This window comes from Crassostrea angulata, chromosome 7 (genome assembly GCF_025612915.1).
Source record: "Crassostrea angulata isolate pt1a10 chromosome 7, ASM2561291v2, whole genome shotgun sequence".
In the NCBI taxonomy this organism is placed as follows: domain Eukaryota; kingdom Metazoa; phylum Mollusca; class Bivalvia; order Ostreida; family Ostreidae; genus Magallana; species Magallana angulata.
The window spans coordinates 26,119,273-26,134,304 of NC_069117.1; the positions used below are offsets into that span (position 1 = coordinate 26,119,273).

The 15,032-nt window shown below is 32.0% G+C and overlaps 1 protein-coding gene across 1 annotated transcript in view; it reads left to right on the forward strand.

Moving 5' to 3' along the window:
- LOC128191701 (uncharacterized) overlaps nt 1-15,032 on the forward strand; it is a 78,787-nt gene that overhangs the window by 19,174 nt on the left and 44,581 nt on the right. The window contains exons 7-13 of the mRNA XM_052863908.1: nt 1,079-1,153; nt 8,094-8,165; nt 8,380-8,454; nt 11,858-11,950; nt 13,366-13,470; nt 13,981-14,097; nt 14,350-14,451. Of these exons, the coding sequence (XP_052719868.1) occupies nt 1,079-1,153; nt 8,094-8,165; nt 8,380-8,454; nt 11,858-11,950; nt 13,366-13,470; nt 13,981-14,097; nt 14,350-14,451 (639 nt within the window). The remainder of the gene's footprint in view (nt 1-1,078; nt 1,154-8,093; nt 8,166-8,379; nt 8,455-11,857; nt 11,951-13,365; nt 13,471-13,980; nt 14,098-14,349; nt 14,452-15,032) is intronic.

Here is a 15,032-nt window from a genome sequence, read left to right on the forward strand (position 1 = left end):
CTTCGGCCCTCGAGTTGATGGGTTGATATGAAATGTGATATGGATTTTGCCATGTATTATTATCTATATATTACATCATTTACATGTACCATGTTTGTATAATATTTCTTACACGACAATACCCAAGAGCAGAGAAGAGAATTTTCAAAGAAGTACTGCATTCATTTAGAGCCCCATCCTATCACCATAACCGACATGAACTTCAAATTTTAGTAAGAGGTGTTTTCCTCATCATAACTATGTACTAAGTTCATCTGCTAAATATCCAGGAACAACGAAGAAGATTTTTGAAGAATTAATGTATTTCCTTTTATAATCATTAGAGCCCTGCCCTAACACCAAAACTCCTGACCCAGGGGCCATGAAATTCACAATGTTGGAGAGGTATTCCTCCTTGTCATAACTATGTACTTATTTTATGGGCTGAAGAGCAGAAAAGAAAATTTTCAAAGAATTGATGTTTTCATTCTATAAAATCATCAGAGCCCAACCCTAGCGCCTGGGATTTTTTTTTAAAGATTGCATTAATCTTGATGGCCCACCTTGGTTGGGGGGGGGGGCTTAAATTTCACAATTTTTTCTCCCTTTACCCATAGATTCTATATGTCAAAATATATGTCAAAATAGTTCCAGAGAGCTTAAAATATTCAAAAGTTTACGCACGACGTACAAAAACAGATAGCAATAGGTCACCCGAGTGACTTAAAAAAATATTTCTTAAAACATTGGGTACGGGTTCTCCAAAAGGTTAATTGATAGAAAATGTTTGAGCAAGTCCTGCGTGTTCTTGTCATACAGCTGTTTGTATTGGTTTTTCGGAGTGCTTATTGGTTTACTCTTTCTATATACATATATTATTATTACTTATTACAATCCTCTATTTTGATTCCTATCAAGTTCAGTATATTTGATATATTGTCTCTGCATATTGCATTGGGATTTGATTGAATGACGCAATAAAAAAGAATCATTATTCCATATGTTTTAGATAAAATTAATATCTTTTAAATATTGAAAAAATGGATGTATTAATAAGGTCAGTAAGAAGTAACTGAAAAATTATATATAACTTTTGCAGGGTTGAAGTTGGAAACAATCGTCAAAAACCTAAAATGTTCAAATATGAAGAGGACAAGAAAAAACAATCCAATATGTAAGTTCAATTTACTATGACAAAATAGATGAAAAATGTGTTTATTGCAAAGTATGCAAAACAAATAGCATGGAAAATTCATGCATAACGATAAACATACGTTTTAAGGTCACTCAGCTGACCTCTTGCAATTGGTCTTCGTCCGTCATCGTGTGTTGTGCATTAACAATTTTACATTTTTAACTTCTTCTTGGACGGCCCTATGACGGTGCAAATATAGCCATATATGTTATATGGCATGTAATAACAACAGCGAGCAAGAGTTTTCAAGTAAAAGGGATGTTCACCATGCAGTGCACATGTGTAATCCTGATTTTAAAATAGATCAGCATTCCACCATATTTGAACGGTAAAAAAGGGGGAGGGGTCATCGCAACAAGTTTAACATATTGTCTATTACGGTACAATGTAAGAAATGATTGGTGTTGGATTATCATTATTACAAGAGAGTCATCAGTTTGGATGAACAACTTTATTTATACAGCTAGAATGTTTACTGGAGGAACTAAATCGATGAAACAACTTTATTTATACAGCTAGAATGTTTACTGGAGGAACTAAATCGCCAAAACGGGGTGTGACCCGATTTTCGTTAAGTTAGGCGATTTCATTAATCTTGAAAAGGGATCATAGCTCGCGTGTCTTACTAAATTTACATTACTACATTTAACAATTACTAATCAAGTGTGTTTCTTATAATTCCATAGATTTTTTCTAAAACATCCAATCCAAAGTATAATATACATGTATTTGGCTGTTACAAAACAAATGTCAAAAAATGTATCTGACCCCTCCCCATGGATCTCTGCCAATGGATGAGTTCATTCGTTGCCTGACCGATAATAGCAGGACTTCGCGCCATAATGTCTCATTCATAGTTTTTGCGCGCCGATTAGTTGACGAGTCCATTGGGATCATGCGAATACCACAGAGCACACCGTGTGTTTACATCACAGCCACGTAGCATCGGGGGTTGGGGTGAGGGGGAGCTGCTCCCCCTCCCAACTTTTTTGGCAACTGGCACTATTCTTAACTTCATATGATAAATGGACATATCATGGATTTGCCCCCCCCCCCCTTCCACTTTTGTAGTAGCATGCAATAAATGAAACTACAAATAAGGAATTCTAATTGAATTGAAGTTATAGTTAGGGTTTTGAGAATTCACCCTTTTTTAAATGCTTGTCAAGATGATTTTAATGAAACTGCTAACACACATTAAAAAACAATACGTGTTTGTATACCTTTTCATATTTCATATCGTTGTAATTTTTTAAAAATGCCTTTCAGATGTTTTTTGCATTTTAATATAACAAATACAATTTAAAAAACGACTATTTACTCTCCAGCTTTCAAGCTTACATGCACTTATATGATATGTATACATTCCTAAAAAAGGAATTATAAATAAAATAAATGAATTTCAAGTGATTTATATGTACATATTCTAGATCGATGAAAAGACTGACATTTCGTCTTGAATTTGCACGTTCCATATATAAATTTATGATCAGCATCGAAAATTAAAATTAATTTCTGACAAGATAGGCTAATTGATACATGCATGCTTCCATTGAATAATTTTGTTTAGTCAGGCAAGCTTTTTGGAAAGCTATTACATGTGCTTGTAGAAAAGTAATGATTTGCTAACCAAAATCACTGATAAGCAGTACATATAAATCACGTAAAATGATTTTGGTATAAATGCCAATTATAGTGAATAATTTTTTTTAAACAGGAGAAGTGAGTAACACATTTTAGCTTTTAATGTTGTTTTTTTTTAAATGCACAAAGGAGAGTTTTTGTCTCTCACTGGGAAAGGGGATGGAATGTTGTTTTAAATAAAACGTGCATACTAGCCACCTTATTTTAGTTTATCTATGAAACATATATACATAAAAATATCTTGAAAGTTAACAAATATGAGAAAATATTTTTTTTTCTGAGCCTTGCACCTTTTGAATATCAGGTCATACACTCTCTTATGATCTTTAAGTTTTTCGATAAAATTATAGGTCTCATAGTCCTCTTTGAAAGATTTAAGGCAGCGGGGTGGTCATCATTACAATATTATAATTCTTCTATTCCAAAATTAACTTAATTAAATGCATTTATAAGACTTCTCCACAGGTTTGTATATGACCATTCAGGCCTATTGACCTCTTGTTATAGCAATTATTGTAATATTTGCAATTGTATTTTATTTAACTGTTTCGAACTAAAAAAGTACAGAAATTTAAATTAAAATTTATTTACGATTTGTATTTAAAAACAAACATCAACAGAACCATGAAGGTTCTCCTTTTGACATTAAGGGTGACATGTTATGCTTTTTCTGAATAATTGCCAGATCATTAATTTTCAAAAATGTTTTATCCGCAACCAAAGTGCCGAAACTCATGTAAACAAGTTATGAGTTAAAATAGAGCACCAAACTATATATTCAAATAAACAATTCAGATAATACACAACTTTGATATGAATAACAAACTCATGTTATTCGGAAATAATTTAATTATGGTTGTAACGCGGCATTTGATTGGATAGAAAAATTTAGTTAAATTTGTATAACCTGGTTTGCACGTCACAAGACACGTCACAATGCACCGACGTACTAATTCACTTGACGTTACGTTTGAATTTTGAACATATTTATATCATTTTTAAAAGTAAAACGGACTCAATTTGTACAGCAAATTCCAGAAAATTAAATTATAAGGAATGAACTCAATATCTACCCAAGTTATACTCGTATAACCTGGGTTGGAGCAATTTACGCTTTTTTATAATCCGCTTCGCGGATTATAAAGCGTAAATTTCCCCAACCCAGGTTATACGAGTATAACTTGGGTAGACATTGAGTTCATTTCTTAAATAAATATGTAAAAATCATAGAAAATAAGAAAGTTTTTCTCATCTTCAATCAAGGCGATGGCTGAATAAAATTTCTCAGATTTTTGCAGGGCATACCTTCTACGGTTATTAGCCCACCTGAGCTTAAAGCTGAAGTGAGCTTTTCAGATCTTTTTTTGTCTGTTGTCCGTCTGTCCTTCTATTGGTAAACTTTTCACCTTTTTAGCTCACCGAGACGAAGTCAAGGGGAGCTTATGCTATACCCTCGGCGTCGGCGTCGGCGTCCGGACCTGGTTAAAGTTTTTGTTGCAGGTCCTGTATCTAAGCTATTACTTGTCCTATCTTCACCAAACTTGCATGGATGATGCATCTAGACCTACTTATGGACTTGAAAGACTTGGATGCTGAATCTGAGTCCTAAATTTCAGATGCTGGAGGAGGTTAAAGTTGTTGGACCAGGTTAAAGTTTTTGTTGCAGGCGCCCTTTGATAGCAATATCTAAGTTACTGCAGGTCCATACTTCACCAAACTTGCATGGATGGTGTGTCTTATGATACTGATGCACCAGACAGGCTTGAGTGCTGAATCTGAGCTAAAGGTTTCGGATGCTGGAGGAGGTTAAGGTTTTTAGAGCTGGTTAAAGTTTTTGTTGCAGGTGCCCTTTGATAGCAATATCTAAGTTACTGCAGGTCCGTACTTCACCAAACTTGCATGGATGGTGTGTCTTATGATACTGATGCACCAGACAGGCTTGAGTGCTGAATCTGAGCTATATGTTTCGGATGCTGGAGGAGGTTAAGGTTTTTAGAGCTGGTTAAAGTTTTTGAAACAGGTGCCCTCTGATGATTATATCTTAGTTACTGCTGGTCCGTACTTCACCAGACTTCCATGGATGGTGTGTCTTATGATACAGATGCACCTAACAGGCTTGAATGCTGAATCTGAGCCATACGTTTCTGATGCTGAAGGAGGTTTAGGTTTTTAGAGCTGGTTAAAGTTTTTGAAACAGGTGCCCTCTGATGATTATATCTTAGTTATTACTTGACCTAACTTCACCAGACTTCCATGGATGGTGCGTCATATGATACTGATGCACCTGACAGGTTTGAATGCTGAATCTGAGCCATAGGTTTCAGATTATGGATATGGTTAAGTTTTTTGGAACAGGTCGGATGTTTAATAGATAATAGTACTTTTTCAAACTTGCATAGTTGATTAAACTGTAGTATGAATGAATCACAGAGGAAGCTTTAGATGCAGAGCTTGATATCCATTATCAAGGATGCTAAAAAATATATCTTAGTTATAAATGGTCCTAACTTCACCAAACTTGAATGGATGGTATGTGTTATGATACAGATGCACCTGACAGGCATGGATGTTGAATCTGAGCCATAGGTTGCAGATGCTGGAGCAGGTTAAGGTTTTAATTGCTAGTGCCCTCTGATGATGATATCTTAGTTATTACTGGTCTGAACTTCACCAAACTTGCATGGAGATGCGTTTTATGTATACTGATGCACCTGACACGCTTGAATGCTGAATCTGAGCCATAGGTTTCGGATGCTGGATGAGATTTAGTTTTTTTGGAACAGGTCACATGTTTTATAGATGATAGCTTGCATAGTTGATTTAACTATATTATAAGTGAAACGCAGAGGTTGCTTCAGATGCAAAGCCTGATCTCCATTATCAAGGATGCTAAAGAAATCTCCTACCTCACTCAAACCTGCTCGATAGATAGATGTGTATGTTGATAAATGATATAACATGATTCCTATGATAAAGTATTGTATGCTATGAAACAATATTGTTTAATATGATACAATATTATATTATATGTAATATTATAAAAAGTTATATGATACGATATGATATTGTATAATTTTTTTTGATTTTTTATGTAATGATATTGTATCATGATATCGTTATGTATAGTATTGTATATTATGATACAATAGTGTATAATATTATATTGTATTATTAATTTATTATCTAATCACATGATACTATTACATCAGATATTGCAAAATATAATATTGTATATTGATACTATATTGTATATTCTATAATATTGTATCATACGATTTTGCATAATATGATATTAGTTTCTGTAATAGAGAATTATATCACATGAAATTGTATAATATGATACTGTTATATTCTATAATATCGTATCATACGATATTATATAATATGATATTGGTTTATAATATGATATATTATCACATCACATGTTGTATTGTATGATATTGTTAAATATATTATTGTATCATATGATACCATATGTATTATATAATATTGTATTATATAATATTTTACTTTATCACATAAAATTGTATCATTTGTTATGATACAATGTTGTATCAAATTATATTGTATCATATGATACAATATCATATTATGTATCAAAAATGATACAGTATCATACAATATCATACTATATTATACAATATTATATCACATGTTTCAATGTTATGATGTGTTATGTAATATGATATTGTAATATAATACTATATAATATTGTTTTATATATTATGATATTGTATTATTTGATCAAATACAATAATGATAACACAATACAATGTCATATCATACGTTACAATATCATATCTCATCATTGTTTATTATGGTATTTTATTGTATTTTATGATAAAAGTTGTAAATATGATAGGATGCAATATTTAATTTTAAATTATTGTATTGATTAAAATATAAACATATGATCATCGTACAATTTTTTAACAGATGATATACGATATTGTGTCAAAACAGAATCCATGAATATCCAAGATCATAAAGTATGATTTTCATTTAATATGATAAAGATGGTCTCATAAAGGTGAAATCTCATAAGGGTGATGTCTCGTCTCGGTGAGCTTTGTAATCTGTGATTACCTATGTTTAACATTTTCTCAAGAACTACTGGACCAATTTCAACCAAACTTAGCACGAAGCACTCTTAAGCAAAGGGGATTCAAAGTTGTAAAAATTCTTCTTTCAAGGGGAGGTAATTAGGAATTAATGAAAGAGAAATTTTCAAAAATCTTCTTCTCAAGAACCATTGGTTAGGAAAGCTGAAACTTGTGCGGAAGCATCCTCTGGTGGTGTAGATTCAAAGTTTTGAAAATCCTGACCCTACAGCTGTACATAGGGATTTATAAAGTAAATTTTTAAAAATCTTCTTCTCAGAAACTAATCAGCCAGGAAAGCTGAGAGTTGTGTGGAAGCATCCTCAGGTAGAGTAGATTCAATTGAAAGTTGTGAAAATCATGATCCCTGGAAGTAGAATGGAGCCACAATGGGGTCAAAGTTTAACATAGGAATATATAGAGTAAAGCTTAAAAAATCTTCTTCTCAGAAACTAATCACCCAGGTGATTCTGTATAATTGTTAAGACTTTGGCCCCTGGACAGTTTTTTGTCCTAACATGGGGTTCAGACTTCAGAGCATGATGTATATGATGTAGGTTTATATTTCACATATAAACAATTGTTATTTAGGGGGAAAATGGATATATTTATAGAGGATCTACATGAATTATACTACTTTTTCCAGATAGTTTGTATTACATGTATGACTCCTTTAAGCGATTTTATCATACCTATTGTTCCTCAGCTGAGCGATGTGGTCCATGGGATTGTTGTTGTATTTTTAAATTGGCACTTCTTCTCTAAATTCTTACAAACCAGTTAAAAACGCTATTTGATTAAGTACTGTAAAGTATTTGAATTAAGTAACATGACCCCTTATAGATTCAGATAATGACATAAATTTGAATTTTTTTATCATTGAAAATTTAAAAAAAACCACAATTATAATATGTCCTGCAGACTGTGTAAGCTGCATTGTGAAGGTTATATATTGAAACAAGGTACACATATTATGATAAACAATGAAGTTGTTCTTTTTTTTAATTTTAACATTTTCTTATTACTAATAATTAGTAATGTTATGGTTAATGGCATTATACGTATGCTAATTTTACCCTAGGTATGTGTTGTATCTTACATGTTGTCGATACTTTAGAACTGGCAAGGTAACTGTGAAAAGAGTAATGTGATCCATTTACCTCTTGTTTTTTAAGAATCAAAGAGCTTGAAATACAAGTAATACAGAACAGAGAAGAACATGATGATTTAAAAAGAAAAAAAATAGAGTAAGTATAGATTGTATCATAATTGATTAAGTGAAACTTCGTAGCACCTGTATACATTCTTATCGATTTATTGCTAATAAATTATTAAGGAAATAATGAAAATGTATGTGAATATTATGTATTGTATGTAATAATGAAATTTGAATTCATTTGCCAAAAATCTTAATGTTTGTAATATTGCATAAAAAGTACATGTATATGTTATGATTTACAGATATGAAAATAAACTTCAGGAATACTTAGAAGTTATTTCAACTTGTAAAGACGAAAAAGCAAGATTAACTTCAGAGTAAGTTGAAAGAATTTTAAGAAATATTTTTTTTTAATTTAAAAAATATCATGGCTGCAAAATATTCAATCCTCCTCTGATTTTGAATTCCTTCTAGAGAAAGGGTTCAAAGAATTATGGCTGTAAAATATTTAAAAACCCTTCTTATCATTGGCTATAGGAGAGGTATTTCGCAGCCATAACATTTTGAACCTCCGTTTAAATAAGAATTTGAAATAGGTAGAGGGTTCAGTATATTGCGGCCATACTATTATATTTACATTCACTTTCTTTCCCTCTATTAAATTGCTTTAATTGATTTGAGTGATTTTTACGCATAACACAGAAGACACAATTTAATCTGGTGCGTATAAATACATTCAGTATTCCTTCAATATGAACTGACTCTTCTCGCGACTTCAAACCAGATCACGACCTGATATTATACTTACGCTGATTATTATTTCATTGATGTAAATATGTTTTGACGGTTAAATGAATTCAATTGATTAAATTCTTAGTATACCAAAAGTAAATTCCTGAAATTACAGAAATAAAAATAAATATTGTGTTATTAGAATTTAAAACGCTGTGAACTATTTTTGTCAGCATAATTCGGCTGTTCCCGTAAATATAAGCATTGAATTATTTTTTTTTTAAAGAGGTGGTCTCATAACTGCAACGGTGTTTGCAAACAAATTATTATAACGCGCGTTATTCAATTTGTATGCACACACCGTTTCAGTTATGAGACCACATCTTTCAAAAAATAATGATTCAGTGCTTAAAGCTGACATGAATTCATAAAAGCATTAGGTCGCCATATTAGTTTCGATCGCTCCTCTACTGCCACTGGGGTATATATACCGGTTGAGAAAGTCACGGTCGGTTGCTTTCCGATCGAGGCATTCAGGTTGCACGGACTTCTAAATGCATGAACTATGCATTGTAGTAAAATGATTGTAGTAAAGAATAAAGAAAACAACAATCAATGAAATACAAAATATATTCATTTTGTGAAAGGATTTCCCAGATATCTTTATTATTTTGCACATACAGTGCTGCCTCACTACGCATTCACATCGAACACGTGTGTCTTTCATACAGAGTGAATAACGTCTGCATCTTTTTGAAAACTCCGGCGGCACCACAGCGAACACAGTAAATAAATGATAATAAATCCAAGAAAGTGACAACGTAACATTGTTTCCATCCGTTCCTTAAAAAACGCACCGTTTCTAACATCCATGCGATCATTGACATTGCTCGATCTGCCACAGTGTGTTGTTTGCGCATGTGCGATGATATATCATACACAGGAAAACGGTCCACAATTATCGAGAAATTTTATAAGTATCTGCGCCTGGATTTCAGTCTGTCTTGTTTCGTCGTGTATCGGATATATCTTGCCAGTGCAGTGGTTGTCATTATATTTTTCTTCAAAACGCGTTTCTACACGTCTTTTCGTCCAAAGTAACGTGTTCAGGTGTTTGGAATTCCTGAATGCGGTGAAGCATGAATAGTGCTCTCAGCCTTTTTTGGGGGGTGTGTAGCGATGAGCAGAACAATAGAAATCGACAACTGATATGGCGGTAGTCGGAGATAAAAGGGAAATAATGCGTATTTATGAATTCATGTCAGCTTTAATTGAATCCCCTTGAAAAAGAAATAGAAAGGCGTTTTATATATTGCAGCTGTAGTATTTTGATCCCCCTCTTCAATAGCAAAGAAAGTTAGAAGGGGGAGGGGGGGTCAATATACCTTGGCCATAATATTTTGAACCCCCTCTATAATAGCGATGGAAATTACAAGGGGGGGGGCGGGGTTCAATTTATTGAGGCCATTCTATATACATGTATATATGTGTGTATGTGGTCTCTCTCTCTCTCTCTCTATATATATATATATATGAAGGACTAAAAAAAAAAACAACACTCGTTATCTTTAGTGTCGGATCAAAAGATACATGGTTTTAAGATGAGATATAAAAAAGCACTAAAATAGCCACAACGACATGAACAATAAAGTAAAATATTGTCAAATTTTCTTTTCTTTAGCTTTACGCATTGTTAATTGTTTTCTTTCACTTTATAATTTATTAAGAAAATATAAAAGCTTCCCTTTCCACATATGTCGAAATGACTGCTGCATGGTGTGTTCCTCACGGATGAGTCTCTAATCTGCTGTGTGTGGACGTGCACTCTTTCTGCAAGTTTGGTTCCAGTTTGTCCTATATAGTTGTCACACAAGTAGGGCACGTCATGCAGTAAATTACGTTCTTTGATTTACAATTCATTCTTGAATTTACGTTAAATTGCATGTCGTTCTTGAAAAATATGAAAGGGCCGGAAGTAAATTTGGCTTTGGTAAGATATTCTTCATATTTGGAAGTTGACCTCTGCTGTTAAGTATATCATTAGGCTGGATCAGTTCTTGCAAGTTTTCCGATTGTTGTAGAAAGGGAAAAAACTGTTTGGCTGATTTAAACATGTTATGATTTCTCGGGTTGTGGGTGAGAACAAAAGGAATTTTCTGTTGTTGCTTTCCTCACGTTGTACATATATTTTTACATAGTATGCTAATCATGATAATGTTTTTGGAGTTTATCTAAGTTTAACAAGTCCATCAGTGAAAATCATAGTCCTATGGGATCATTTATCTGAGATATAGTTGCATTGTACCATAGGAGAAAGTGAGAAAAAATTTAAAACAATTAACTACATCTATCAAGACTCCAAATAGAAACATATCTAAGGTTTTACCCATAGAAGAGCATTGCTTTTATTTTACATTCTAAACCTTTTTTTAAATTAATTTATGTGTCACAAACCTTTATTATTCAATTCAATTATTAGTCCCATTTGAAATTGGCTTTGGTTGGGTATAAGTCCCATTAGGACAGTTCTAGTTGTTATTATTTTAATATTTCTCATAGGCATACTTGTTCCTAAAATCAATTTGGGAAATTTAGGGAATGCAAAGTTCACTTGTGCTTTTGGTAACGAATATTTGGTAAGAGGAAGAGATATATAGATGTGAATGTGTGATTTGAACATGCATGTATTAAACTAACATTTCTCCATTTTTTTACAAAATTGTTTAACCTTCTCTTTAAAAATTATTTCTGCTGTGATGTGAATGTTAACACATTATTGTATATTATTGAGCACTTACTCTCCTTTTTTTCTTTAAAAAATGCTAATTGCTTACTTTTAATTAAGTGGCCGTTGAAAATTTTGTGAAGTTATAAATTTACTTGAATCATTTCTTTGAGAGAGAGAGAGACTGTTGTGATACTTATGAATCCTAATGATATGTTAATATATTTGATTGATCGAAAGTCTCAAAAGTTACACACAATAAATAGATCAATGGCTGCAAATAGTATACACAAAGGCTTAATTGTTTTGTTTTTGTTTTTTAGACTGCAAAAGAGAGTCACAGAAAACAAAAAAATGCGTGAAACATCAATGGAGCAGCAGGAAAAAATAAGAGAACATGAAACAACACTTGAAAAGTTTGTACCTTTTACTGTAATTATTCTGATATCCTGAACCCAAAAATAATGTGAGCTTTGGTCAAAACTTGTTTTTATACCAATGAGAAAATTTAACAAACTAATGTACAAATTTTTCTTGCTGAGCAGAGATTCGGGTTAGTTCCAATATAAAGGACTACCGGTACAATCTTTTATAGGGAGATTACACGTTTATGTAATAAAATTTTCTTTCTAAGAATGGCACCACAAATCCCTCCTCTGAAAGAGCTACAAGGCTTGAAAATATAAAAGAATCACGAAAGCTTCGATAAATAAAGTAAATTCAAGTTAATTTTCTCCAATTGACAACCTTTGAATCTGGGTAGGACTACAACAATGGTTAAAATAATGTGAAAAAATACATGTGTAAAAATATATCAAAATCTTGTTAAAGATTATAAAAGACATATATATTCATTTTAAGGTAAATTACATTCAACTTTTAAAACAATGACCACTGTTGAATTCTATAAATCAGGAATCGAATGTTGCATTAAAATGAGACAAAATCCAGTGCTATGGTTGAAGCATCTTCATATCTTTTGATTAGTACTTAGTTTAACACCCCACCCCCCCCCCCCCACATTGTAAGGCGAGCAATAAATATAATATAAATATACTTTTACAAGTTAAGGTGTATGAATATAAAAAAAAATTATCTCGAAAACAACAAGGCTGTCATTTGTTATATAAGTACAAGAGCAGTAATTTATATTCAATAGAGTTTGTTCACAGCATAGTTTTGTAGCTTTCACGGAGGGAAGGAGGGCTCACGGAAGTAATAAATGTTAGGGAAATTGTTTTCAGTAGCAATGATATCGTTAATTTGTGATCATATATTAACATGTTTCGTGATTTAGTAATTAATTTGATCCATGTGCCTTTTTCCTAATTCAAAACTAACGCTTACACATCCTAATGAAGTCAAAATGTTTGCACTAAATGTTTTATCTTCTACTCCGATTATGTTTTAATAAATTGATTCAAAAATTTCATTCACTCTGGATAAGCAGTAAATAGTATGCTTTTTGAAATATCATTTTTCAGATTAAAATAGAAAGCACAAATCACTTTAAAGAAATAAGATATAACATCAAATGATTTTGAGAGACTTTTTATATCCATGAAATAAATCATACACACACTTTTTAAAGGAAAATATTGACTCAACTCGTAACCATGTTAGTCTCTTTAATAACAATGGTTTCCTTCAACATGAATCACATTATTGGTTATTCTTGATTTTTATACTGTAACATCAGTTTACTTATTTTAGCTCATTAAAAAAATATAAAACTTCACCTCTGTTTTACATGTATTGAAATAAATTTATGTTTTTCAGTTTTATTTTAACATCAACATTGTACCTTTAAACGCTTCTTTATTATTTAAAGGATGCGCACGATCATCAAAAAATATATAGGGATGAACAACAGCATGATCGAAAGCAATGTTGAAAAGGAGGACAGGATTAGAAATCTAGAAAAAAATCTTAATCAGTATGTTTTGAAAAGTTCATTTTTATTGTATTTTTGCCAATAATTTATATCTACTGTGAAACACACACACACACACACACACACACACACACACACACACACACACACACACACACACACACACACACACACACATATATATATATATTATTCTGAGTATTCTAAATGTTTTATTCATGTTTTAACCGTGTTATATAATATGTTATTATTAGTATTGTGATATCTGAAAATACGGGAAAATATGACGTCATTCAGAGACTTGAAGACGCCGTTAAACTATTATGACGTCATAACAAACGTTACCATGTTAGTATTGTAAAACATCTGAAGAAAATGAAAGCGCTTATGTTTTACTCGATCTTTGTGTTTTCATTTATTTAAGTTTTATATATATTTCACCGACCACTGAGGTTTTTCTTGGATTTATCTATATTTATATATATATATAGAGAGAGAGAGAGAGAGAGAGAGAGAGAGAGAGAGATATATATATGCTTTAATATTGCAAAGGGTTGAAATGATGAAAGAAGACCTATCAAGGCGCTTTGAAGAAGTTTCGAAAGATTTACGAGCCAGTGAAAAAGATTATAAGTTGCTTCATATCGAATTTGAAAAAGGAAATAATAGGTAAAACTTATAACAAATAATTTCTTAGGAATACTTATTAACCATTTAATCATGGTAAATGGAATATTTAATTATTTGCGATAACAATAAGGGGTTTGTTACATTCTCTTGAACTTGTTTCTTTGGCTGAAAGATATGATTTTTTATAACTTGGCCATTAAATATCTTTAAAAATCCCACTCCTTACACCTAAACCTTGCATATTAAAATCAATCCCCCTATGAAAGTGATAATGAATTTCATTTTTTAAAGAATAAAACAATTAAAAGAAAAGGAGTGTGGCATCAATGATTTGCAAATGCAATTGGACGCTAAAATGGATGAAAACAACAGGTTGACTCAACATATCTCAAGGTATATGTTTTAGCTAACCTAAGCAGAAAGCTTAAGTGAGCTTTTCTGATTACTTTTTGTCTGGTATCCATCTGTTTGTTTGGCATCCATCTGTTTGTCTGGCATCCATCCGTGTTTAAATTTTATACATGTTTAACTTCTCCTCAAGAACCATTGGGTCAATTTCAACCAAAGTTTGTTAAAATGAACGTCTTGTGTGAAGTAGATTCAAGTTTGTTAAACCGCAGGTCAATGCCATCTTTAATAAAAGGGACATAATAAAGAATTATTGAAAATTTGTTATCTTTTAAACTTCTTCTCAAAAAACTACTCGGCAAGAAAAGCTTTAACTTGTGTGGAACCATCGTCAAGTAGTGTAAGTTCAAGTCTCTTCAAATCATGACATTTGGATGTAGGGTAGGGCCACAATAGGTGGGGGGAGGTCGTTTTACATTAAAATATATAGAGAAACTCTAAACAATTGTTTAAATAATTTATATATAAACCTACATCAAACTTAAAGCGTCTTGTAGTGTCCAAAAATTGTACACATATAGTGAAGATTCAAGTTTGTTCAAGTCAAGATCTTTTTGGATGGGGTG